This window comes from Aegilops tauschii, chromosome 3 (assembly GCF_002575655.3).
Source record: "Aegilops tauschii subsp. strangulata cultivar AL8/78 chromosome 3, Aet v6.0, whole genome shotgun sequence".
NCBI classification, from domain to species: Eukaryota; Viridiplantae; Streptophyta; class Magnoliopsida; order Poales; family Poaceae; genus Aegilops; species Aegilops tauschii.
The window spans coordinates 584,264,230-584,276,842 of NC_053037.3; the positions used below are offsets into that span (position 1 = coordinate 584,264,230).

A 12,613-nucleotide genomic window follows, 5' to 3' on the forward strand; every position below is an offset into this window, starting at 1 on the left:
CGCGGATTAGTTTCAAGTGGATGTCCATCCACTTGAAACCACATCCACTTGAAACTAGTCCACGGTTCTTTCACACCGTGATGTAATAACTCATTATGATGTAAAAACAATCTCTAAATCCCTGTCGTATGAAAACTTGTATAAAGGTGTATGAATACAACATGAAATAAATTTAAAAAATACGAAATAATAGTAGTAGCGCGGGCAGGGAGAAGCGCTACTAGTAATTACTAGTAGCGCTCTTTGCAGAAAGCGCTACTACTAAGTCGATATAGCAGCAGCGCTGGTTAACGCACGCTACTGCTAACCTTTAGCTGTAGCGCCGTACCAGTAGCGCTCCTGCCCGCGCTACTGATAGGCCTAAAACCCGCGCTAGTGCTAGGCTTTTCCCTAGTAGTGGAGTGTTACCGCCCGGCACCAGCTGCCCGCATTCATGCTGCTGTAAAGCGGTCGCTTCATACCACCCTCGCCCAGAGCGGACGCGACCTCTCACTGGCTCTACCACTGAAGCGGCGCGCCAGCTGATGGCACCGCCGGGGATGCGTTGTCACATCCCTAGCTTCTGGTAGTGCTCTAGTACGTCTAGCTAGTCATGTTTGCATCATGTTTAAATTTTGAAAGTTGAACTGAGGAAATTTGAAAGCCTAAAAAATTTAATTAAAAGAAGGGCAAATAACCCTGGAAAATGCATCCAATGTTTCCAAAATGGTCTTCAATGATGTTTGATAATTTTGGAAGAGTTTTGATCCAAACCAAAAATATGGAACATTTTTGAGGAATTATATTGGACAATTGGATTTAACTCAATAAATATTTGAGTTGGATTTAATTCTTCTATAAAAGAATTACAAGTCCAATAATTCTGGAAACTTGTGAGTGGCTCTCAATATATCCTAACAGACCACATATGAATTTCTAGAAGTATATAAAAATAGTTTGGTTTGGAAAACCAAATTCGAATAGAGTTACAAAATTGAAAACAGACACAAAAAACAGAAAGAAGTAGAAAGGAAACCTGCATGGGCTTACCTCCTGTGCAGGCCCACTGACAGTCATCCCCAACCTCCCGCCAGGAGGACTGGGCACGTGCTCGCCGCACGCTGGAACACGCTGGGCCACGTCCTACTTGCCGCCTTCTCCCCGACGTGCCCAGATGGCGCCAGGCACCTCCCTGCCTCTCTCTCTCACCCTCCCTCGCTCTCACCTCCTTCCTTGGCACTCTCCCTCGCACACACCGAGCGTGCTCGTGGCCACCGCTCGCTGTCACCGCGTCCACCTTGCTCCCCGTGCCGCACCGATCTGTCCCCGAGCTCAGCCACCTCGTCCTCGACCTCCTCAGCGAGCCACACGACTAGAAGGGCCCTAAAGCGCCGCCCCCGACGCCTTCTCCCTCCTCGGTCGCCGGAGATCCACCTCGCCGCCCCGCTCAGCTCCGGCCTTCCCCGATCCCGCTTCAATGACCGCTGCAAACGTCGTGAGCTTCCACGCAATCTCCCCCTCTTCTGTGCACCGTTTGCGCCCTCTAGCGACCACCTTCACCGAGCCGCGAGCACCTCACCGTCGGCCATGTCGCCGCCGCCGACTTAGCCGTGCAAGCTCACGCCCAAGCTCACCAGCGTGCTCAGAGCTTTCCTACGAGACCGTAGACACCAGAAGCTCCCCCTGTCGTCCACTCTAATGCCGAACCCGAGCTCGCCGAGCTCTGGCCGCAGCACTTGCCCTCGCCACCGTCGCTGTAGTGCACCCTAGCTGATGCCGCTTGCTGCAATGGAGGAGCAATCCTGCAGCGCTCCGCCGCGTCTGTTGTCGCCAGCGTCGAGCCGCCGGCGAGTTTGATCTCGCTGACCAGGGGTTTGACCTCCCCCTGGGTCGCTGACATGAGGGCCAGTCCCTCCTAATTAACCAATGTTACTTTAAATTAGACGCTAATTAACCCAGTTAGTTAGGTTAGTCACTGACACGCGGGACCCACTGGTCAGTTTGACCCGGGGCACTTGTTGACCTGCTAATGTCCGCATGATGTCGTGCTAACACAGTTAACTCTTTTCTGGAATTAGTTTAATTCAAAAATAACCAGAAAAATCTAGAAAAAGGGTTAAACTTTAAAACTTCATAGTAAATAAACAATAACTCAGATGGAAAAGATTTATATATGAAAAATTATCAGAAAAAATCCAATCTTTCCAATGGCACTGGTTTCATGCATGACAAAATAAGTTAAGCTTGCTGTATAGCTCAAAACAACTAAATGTACTTTGAAAATTCACATGTTGAGTTTGAATTTGAACTTTGGTTCAAATCAACTCAAACCCTTCTGTTGCTAGCTACATTAGCTCAAACACACTCATTTTGCCATGACATGACGATGCATCATATTGTTGCATTGCATTGATTGTGTTCCCTTTTGTTTGCCGGTGTTTGTTCCCTCTCAGTAGACGTTGTTCCGGTTATGAGTTCGATGACACTGATGAACAACTTTACTATCTTCAGAAGTGCCAGGCAAGCAACCCCCTGTTGATCACTTCGACACAATCCCACTCTCTCGCTTCTGCTCTCATTTACTGCATTAGGACAACAAAGATTCAACTGTTACATGTTGCGGTAGTTGAAGCCCTTTCCTCTGCACTAGTGGCTGGAGCGCCTCCTGGTGGCGCCTCTTGAGAGGCAAAATTGTGCGCACTAATCAAGCTTTCATATTTGTTAATGTCTTTGCATGACAACATGTATAATTCAGCAAAAGAAAAAAGAGGCAGACCAGATGAGCATAGTGGTTCGAATATAAGACACGGTAAAAACTGCAGGAGACAAGTGTTCATTCATAAAGCAAAGCAAGCGTAGTAGTTTCATAGATACTAACAAGTCTATTTAACAGAGAATATTGTGAAGCAAAACAAGAATTGTAGAACGGCAAGACATTTCAATTCCCACATCCAATTGACAGCGACCGACCAACTACCCATTGCAGTTTAGTGACTTGAGGGGAAATAATATTTATTTTAGCCACAGAGAGACATTTGCTTGGAAGTTCCGACATGTTCGAAAATGACCCATTGACTGCTTCCCAACCTGAAGCAAGAAAGAGAAGTACGATGAGTTTAGATAAGATGTTCACCAATATGAGTTTGATATTGGATGAGATAAAATACACAAAAATCCACATCATAAAAGAAAATTCCAGGTAAAAAAAACTGACATGCATTGTAATTTTCCCTGCATAAATAAAAGAACTATCTGAGCATTGACCCGAAGTTCTGTATTGAAGCAGGTAGTCTAAAAATTTCAAGGTTATTTCATGTAACATCATCAATTTCTGGCTACAAGTGCAGAACAATGGCAGAACTGGAGAATGAAAATAAATGAAAATGAAGCAGATCTGCTACTTCATTAATAAGTTTAAATAGTATGCATCATACCATTTCTATTTTCTAATAGCATTTAGACCTTACCCAAAATTGCATATTTGGTTATTACTATATTTGGTACAATCTAGATGGCAGGAAAACAATTACTCCCTCTGTAAACTAATATAAGAGCGTTTAGATCACTACTTTAGTATTCTAAACGCTCTTATATTAGTTTACGGAGGGAGTATAAGACTACATTATATGCACATTTTAGTTTCTATTCATGAACACAGGTGAAATGCGTAACAATAATGTATGGTTTTCCTTCAGCAGCTGATCTGGGAGTAACTCCTTCAGCTGCGTACCACCGATCCATGTTTTGGGATCCTTATAGGAAAGAGCTGATGGGGTGGGAGATATACCATGTCGTTGAAGGTACCAAGATAATATGTGCGAACTAAACATAGATGATGTTTATGATACAACAAATAAAAGACATAGATAAGCCCTTGCATGCTGGGTTGTGGTAGAGACATGATATATTGCTGAAACCAGCAATCATATATTTATAAAATACACAACTTTATGAAAACAGAGAGAAACGATTGCAGAACTGAAACTCCTAATGTAGAGAAGGAAACAGCAAGAAACTGTCACTGACTTACTGCCCTTTCAGCAAGATAGTTAACTCACCTATGAAATAGTACAAAGAAACCACATAGAGAAGGAAAATAACAGAGCTATAACTGCATGGACATACTAATAGATTGATATCACTAAGATAAAAAAATTCTTGCATGCATCAAGATAAATGTAGACGAGAAAAATGATATGAGAGCCAAGCTCACCACTGCCCAATCCCACACCTCCAAAAAAGCACCCAAATTAGCATGACGGGCGGAAGTGTGATATGTGTCGTCTTAGATCCTGCAAATACTAACTGCGTTGTGAGGGGCTGAAATTTAACCTGGACACATAGGTCGAAGACATCATCAAAACAACCAGTCAAAAACTTAGAAGCAATAAACTACAACGTTAGATACACTCACGGGCTAGAACAATACAAAGAGAAATTATCTCAGCATGCCTTAAATGTCCATCATCTATTAAAAAGCAACAGACCAGAAGATTAAATACTCACATAGTAAGAATGATACAAAAATGCTCCAAGAGATCTCACATGCCCCCAATCATTTTCATAAAAAACAGCAAGACTAATCTTAGAAAATTGCTCATGGATTAACATAGGCACTAATCACAGACTGCCAAATGTAAAGGCAGTGCTGTCAATACAGAGTTTCCGCAAAAGAAAGCAAGGAGAAGACATGATTAGCAACAACACGTGTTTCCACCGGATGACATTATTTTAGGTCTAGTTGCTTAATAAATGGTGATTATCCTGAATATTGACCCAAGAGCATAACCACTGGTATTGGATAACAAAGTCAGTGTTTCTCTGGACAATGGGAGAATAAATCAATGACACGTGAAGTGACAAGAAAGGATAAGAACCACCATTTTTTGGATACTAAAAGAATCCTAAATTTACTGTTATTAGTATATCATTCTGTCAGCCAAGTATGTACTGCGATCATTTGATTTTTACCATTCCATTGATGCAAAATCCCTTTTTCCACTTAACGAGGGTGCCTGACGATATCAAGGTTTGGTGTAGTACGAAAGGAAAGGTGAAACCCAGTTCCCTATGCCTGCCCACAGGCAAGTGGAAATCATCTCCTTCAGTCTCAACAAATCTTTCCAGCTCAGCGACAATGAAATCAAATAGTTCATGTATTTGTGCTTTTGAAAGTTGCTAGTCGTTAGCAGCAATGTGGTAATAAATTAAAAAATAAATAGCGATTACTCTGTGTATGAGCGTATAAATAGTATACTCATAGAAATATTGGTGAGGCACAATTTAATCGCAGAGTAACTCACTGAATAACTGAGTGCAGATATTATTCGTGTGGATCTTACTATTAGTAATGGAAATACATGTCTAATGGTTGGTGTGCTTAACATGCCTGTGGTAATAAACAAAGGAAATAAGTAGCGAGCCGTTTCATTCATGTGGGACGAAACAAAATAAAGATTACACCATAGTTTGATAGTGAAAAAGCATTGTCCATGTGTCCACATTGGTATTGAACAATATATCAAATATATTCGGTTCTAAAATGAGAATAGAAGACTCTCTTGTGGAATCTTAAGGGAAACTTTATTCAAGGTATAGACGTTCAGGTACCACTTGAAACCCAACAGAGGTTTTTTATCCCCGTGAACACTACGACTTAAGGGCACATATATTTGAAGCAGTGTTGTACGGGGCCCCAACCTAGATAGAGCAAGACTGCAAAACTAGGAGATTCAGAGTGGATTGATGGAGCTTACCAGGCAGTCCGCATGCCGCCTTGAGCAAGCAGCTGCGGCGGCCCTACGCGCAGTCGCAGTCCGCACCGGCCTGAGCGCACGGGCATAGACAAGCGCACCGCGTGCGGGCCATTAGCCACGCTATTATCTAGTGTCGGGGATAGAGATGGCGCCACTGGTTGCCGGCCCGTCGTATACCTGTTTGCGGTGAAACCTGCCACCGAATCACTCAATCAAACACAAGAGAGTGGTGGAGGGGAAGGGTGATCGGGTGGTAGCACGTGCGTACCAACAAAACTCGATGACGATGGCGGTGAAGCCATGAGCGTGATTATGTCCTCGGATGTCGTCCTCGACGCCATCTCTCCTCAGCATCGCGCTCACCTCGGGGAACCCATGGAGATGAGCTGGAAATCAATCTTAGCTGCACACACACAAATTTCTATTTGGTGGAAGATCTTGTATGGTGACTATTGTTCTATTTACAAAATAATATTTTCTTCAGAAAGAAAAACATCTTTCGCCAAACAAAAATGAAAAGGTATTATCTTAGGAGTGTCACATAGGATAAATACTAACAGGGACGAAGGAAAACCATAGAAAAGGCTTCTGTTGTCTTAATCAAGAGATGTTCTCTTAGCAACAACATGAACTCACCACTTACTTAGGTGTATCTAGTTATCAGAGATAAGACTAGGAAAAAAACCAATCATACATTATTTTTATTATCTTATCTTAATTCCGTGACAGTTTTAAAATAAGACTGACTTATCAATCGTTGTAGATGCCTTCACACGAATCAGCTGGGCCTCCTTGCAACTTCCGATGTGCCGACATAATACCCCCCCCCCCCCCCCCCCCCAAAAAAAACATGTTCCATGTTTTGGTTTTCGCCTTTAATCTTGGGCATGTGCCGTGTAACTGTTTAGAAAAAATATAGTAGATGCTTATTTACACTTACTCCTATGAAAGCTCTCATGATAAACCAGTATAGAATTAAAAAAATTAGTAAGCAAAATATATATGACCAATCCAGGGCCAAGTACATTATTTATTGATTTATTCATTTTACATGTATCATTAACAGTACTATGTTTATTCTGGATCCAACATCATGAATATTTGAACAAAAAGTATAAGGGTGTTGAGCCTTCTGATTTTCCTGGCACTAGAAAATGGAATATAGAAAATTGTTTGATGTCCCTTATTACCTATTGAGCTCGGCGACCTTTTCTAAAGTGTAGTAATTGTTTATGTAAAGGGAGTGCAGCGATTCGGCGCCTAGGCTCATCTGCACCCCGCTGAACAAAACTAAAAAACAAATGCTAGAAAAAATAAAAAAATTCCAATTTTTTTACGTTGTACATAATTAGGTGCGTGAGGTGCGCTCAAAATTTCAGATCATTTGGACATCTTATAGCCCTCGGCAAAAAAGACAAACTTCGGGTCTGTAAAAATGTTCATTGTTTATATACTGTTCTGACACCAAATTATCTTTTCTGATGAGAGCTACTCGTATGTTCAAATGATCTGAAATTTGAAGCGCACATCACGCACCAAATTATCTACCATACATAAAAGAATGAATTTTTTTAATATGTTTTTTGAATTATTTCTTGATTGGGTACAGATGAACCTGGACTCAGAAATGGATATTTGGCGTAAAGGCCTCCTGATAGAGCTAAACGAATACCTGATTGATGCATCTGGCATTGTACCTCGTGCCTACTTTCAGCTCCCCGCACTAGAGTAGTGCCAACAAAAGTAACACGAATGTATTCTGAGACGATGGGAAAAAGAAAATACAATGAACAACATAACAACATCTTCAACAGACGCGTCAAATAAAGCACGTGTGTGAAAAAGTGGCGTGGAAAAAAAAGTGGGCGCGCACAAGGGAAAAGCGGGCCCGCGTGCAGCAGTTTTAGCCCACGCTATAAAACCAGCGCCTCTACATGCGCCCTCTCCACCGCTCTGCCTCGCCACGCGTCCTCTCCGCCATTCTTCCTCGCCACACTTCTTCTTTCTTGCCTCGCCGCCACCCCGCCACCATGCCGCCAGGGAAGTTCGGGCTACCGCGGCGTCCGCGCGCCCCTCCGGCGTCTTCTACGTCGAGATCTGCTCCGGTAAGACGTGCCTAGGCCTCGGCACGTTCGATACCGCCCACAAGGCCGCCTGCACGTGCGACATGGCGCCTCCGGCGGCCTCATAGCGAGATGAACTTTGCTGAGCTGGCGACACGGGAGCTGGCGCAGGAGCTCGCGCCTCCCCCGCGGCTAGTCGCCGACGAGGACCGCCGCGTCAACCGGAGGCGGGAGTGCCACCTCGGCATCGCTGGTATGGATGTGGAGGGCATGACGGTGTGGCTCCAACGCTTCTCGAAGGACGTCGTCAATGAGCGCGAATTCTACGCACAAAGCAGGGCGGAGCGAGTCACCTCTCGCGAGGACAGGCGGCCGCGGAAGGCGGCCGCGCTCTTCAACATCGAGCTCAAAGAAGCGTCGAGCTGGGACTCGACGATGAACGGTGGATGGCGCCTGCATTACGACGCCGGAGTCAGAGGAGGACACCACCGAGTCGGAGGAGGATGATGACGAGTAGTTTAGCTGTGGGCTTTTGTATCTTTTTTTTTACTATCTATGCTATGAACTATGTTGGTTGAAATATGCTATAACTATGTTGTTTTGAAATATGACTGTCATTGTTTAAATTTTTGCGTACGTATGTGTATGTTTTATTCAAACAGTGCGCTGTATTTTAGCGTGCCTGCTGAAGCGCTACAGCGGCGCGCTAAAATTTGCAGCGCCTGGTGAAGCTACTGCCTATTCGGACGCAAAAACAGCCGTTGCGCACGCTGTAAAAATTAATTTGCGCGCGTCTGTTGAAAATGTTGTAAGGAGCATGACGTATCATGAGAGTGAGCGACATCAGAAACAGGGGATCTGGATGATCCTGTAGGACAGTGCTCGCTACATACCCTGTCGTGTCTATGGTCTCTCGGAAGCGGAAAATTGCACGGTACCGGTTTGAACCGGCAATGCTCTAGCCAATCAGCTAGTGCCATCTAACAGCGTATATTATCTTCTCATGCTGTATATTTTTTCCATGTTTAAAGAACATTGGTATTTAGCAACTGGCGCTCACAACTGTAGTTTACATGCATGTATGGCAGAACTGTGGTAGAACAGACTCTCTCCTCTCCCACACAATAAATCAAACAATTTCTTTCACTTTGTCTACTTTAAAACATCTGTATCTTTTAAACCATATTTTAGTCTTTGATTTTTTTTATTTGAAATCTTTGCGGCAAAACCTTTAAAATGAGTTCAATCATGGATATTTATCAAACATTCTTTCGAACACATATTTCATATTTGTAAATAATCAATTTCACAATGATACATTACGATTTTACTTTCTGTAGTTACTATTGCACAATTCGGAACCTACATTTCACTTTTCACTAGATTCTTCCACAAAAATACATCTGTTTCAATTGCACAATTTTCAAATATGATATTTCACTCTTTTGAAATGAACTTTTACACATTTACAAACAATCAGTTTCACAATGATACATTTAAATTTCACTTTCTGTAGTTACTATTTCACAATTCAGAACCTACATTTCACTTTCCACTATCGTGTTTCACAAAAAAAAATCATATTTTTTAAGTAACATATTTCACTCTTTTGAAACAAACTGTTACACATTTGTAAAAAGTCAGTTCCATAAAACGACATTTATTTCAATTGCACATTTTCAAAAATCTATCGCACATTTAAAAAATGATCAGTTTCACAATTATAATCAGAATTTCACTTTCTGTGGTTACTATTTTACAATTTCAGAACCTACATTTCAATTACATTTTTTGTGATAGACTTAAACTTCACATCTATTTCAATTGCACATTTTTAGTGTGTGTGGAAAATGTTAGTTTCATGTATCTGACATATAATTGTGTTAAATAGATTTAGATAAATGGATTTGTATCATATATTTCTAGTGAAAAAGGTTTGTTTCACAATTTTCTAATGAAATAGGCTTGTTCAACATGTGAAATATTAAACATTGAAATGTATCCAATATTGGTCTAATTCTAAAGGTCTTTGTGCCAGGTGTTCAAATATATAAATTATTTTAAAAACAAACTTATATTTCAAATGATATTGACGATTTCATTTAGTGAAGGTGAAATAAAAGGGTGGATTTACATGTGAGATAAATGGGGGAGAGAGTGAGAGAGTGGGTGTTGTCACAAATGGTGGGGGCCTATAGTTGTATTAGGTCTAGTATTCAATTTGTATAGTAGAAATGAGGAAATAATAGTTGTACATGACTAAGATCTTAAAGCAGGCCGTGAGCGATGAGATTCTTGCCGGTAGGTACTGCTACCGCGCAAAGAGTTTGCAATGGTTGCTATGGACCTATAGGCCGCTAACAAATTGGGCTTTTTCCCTGCGGCATAGCCCGGTAACTGCAAAAAAGAGTTCTCATGATTTGGTTTTCCTTATTGGTTCGTAAAAAATTTTGTGCGTGACCTGTTTCTATCGGCGACTAACCAACACGTACGAGCCATGCTCGTGGTCCGAACACACTTCTGCCACCTATCCTGACTTCACTTGAGGTTTTGACAATGTGGTTGGTGGCATGGTTTTAGGTCTCCAAACAGTGTGCCATAGGAACCAAAAGTGCAACGTCGCATATGTACAATTTTTGACTTAAAAAGGGCAATACTCAACCTACTACCACGGCCTAGATATACCAAAAAAAATTTGTTGCAGAGAAAACTACGGAACCAACTTTTCTTCTTTTAACACAGTACATACATAAACGCTCACACATACGCACATACACTCACCTTTATGAACGCATGCAAACCTATCTTAAAAAGCACCTCTGAGAAACTAAGCCGGCACATCATCTTGATATTGACAAAGTCACCATAGACGCCTAGCTATGTAGTCGACAATAACTTCTCCTCCCATCGAACGCATATCATCTGAAGCCCCGGAATAAATCCAAGAAAATGCAAGCACAAGTGTCAAGTCTAAGCCTTGAACCCCGATGGGCTCGGGATACTGTTGTCCTCTTAATCATCTAACCATAGGTTGGTTTGCAAATACAGAACCAGTTGACAAGCGCAAATAATATGCATGGCTTATAGTGATACAAAGTGATACGTATCATGTGGTCGCTTTCTAGCGTCCGTAGCCGGGTGCGCACGGAAGACTTCCTAGCGTAATGGTTTGAGGGACGCTCCACATGTTTTTCCGAACACTCCAGATGGGTTTTTTCTTCTTTGTTTTCATCGGTTTTTCAATTTCACCCTAATTTTTCATTTCTATTCTTTTTTATTTTCATATTTTCAAATACAGATATCTTTAGTTTAGCGAAAAAATTGTATCCACGACTCTTTTTGGACTACATGCAGTTTATTTTTATTTTGTGAACTATTGAAATTCATTGAAAAGAATTAATTCGTGATTTTTTCCCTGAATCCTTCAACTTTCGTTGAATTAATGAAATCTTTTTAAATACAATCAACATTTTTTTATTTCACAAGCATTTCTCAAATTCGTGATTTGTTCCCAAATTCTACAACACATATGGGATTTCACGAATATTTTTATTTCTTTGAACATTTTTTAATTCTTAAAAAAATTAATTATATGAAGAGAAACTGAATTTATCATTATTATTGAATTCCTATTTTTTTAATTCAGAATGCATGAACATTTTTTGAATTCATGATTTTTTTATCCTGTGCACTTTTTAAGAGAAAAAGAAAGAATATTCATTAATATTGTTGCATTTTGAAGTTTTTTTAAAAATCGTTAAGAACCATAATAACGTGCTAGAAACCAGACGTACATTTACTAATTAGATGAGTCTTGTAGTTTAGACCATAAATAGCAACAGAATCGTGTATCATTTGGACAATAAATCGCTGGGCATGAAGTTTTTTGTGATTTTTCTCTCTTTTATGCCATGAATCAAAAACCATATTTTTTTCTATTTCTCAGTTAAGCAACGGAAAAGGTGCCCACTCTCATAAGTGTCATGGAGAATGTTCAATCAGTATCTAACAATAATCTCAAACCCAATATTCTAAGTATTCTACATATAACGCTTAATTCGGAATAACCAAGCAACACGAAAAATAAAATTATTGTATAAGGTCAATTATTAGATCGCACGTACTCGCGAAAATCATAGGGAAGCAGCAAACACTTACTACCCGAGATTGAGACTTGGGTGGCGAGGATCTTTATATGCCATTAATACCACTTTGTCTAACTACATGCTTTGGAAGACAATACAAATTGATTGCTAAACATGTCATGTCTGAAATGTTTCTGCTTGCTTATTTTAGTTCGATCACAACATAAAGATATTCCATAATTGTTTGTAGGAAGAACTACTTGACCGCGCAAGATATGGATTTTACTGGTAGATGAGTTTCGTGTTGTGAAGTTGCACTTAGAATGGAGTGGCAAAATTGTTGAATATCTGCTGAGGGCTTGTCATGATCACTAAACACAACCGTTTGGTCTAGCGCATAAATCCTTAAATAGGAGTGGGACAATCAATGCCTTTTCTTGATTCATGGCAAGCCTTGAGATCCTAATAGTCACACCCCAAATCCTATATATATAAATACTCCATCCGTTCCTAAATATAAATCGCATTAGAGATTTCACTATAGACTACATACAGAGCAAAATGAGTGAAACTATACTCTAAAAGGTTTCTATATACATCTGAATAGGGTCTCTATAGTGGAATCTCTAAAAAGGCTCATATTTAGGAACGGGGGGAGTAGTTCATCCCCACTACTTCTATTTATTTCAATATGCATATAAGCCATGCACACATGTCACCTCATCAAAGG

The 12,613-nt window shown here is 40.9% G+C and overlaps 1 protein-coding gene across 1 annotated transcript; it reads left to right on the forward strand.

The window, feature by feature from the left end:
* The first annotated feature begins 7,930 nt into the window (after positions 1 to 7,930).
* Positions 7,931 to 8,305, forward strand: LOC141020739 (uncharacterized). The gene has a single exon (XM_073495680.1). The coding sequence runs from the start codon at positions 7,931 to 7,933 to the stop codon at positions 8,303 to 8,305; it is 375 nt and encodes a 124-aa protein (XP_073351781.1).
* Positions 8,306 to 12,613: the final 4,308 nt, after the last annotated feature.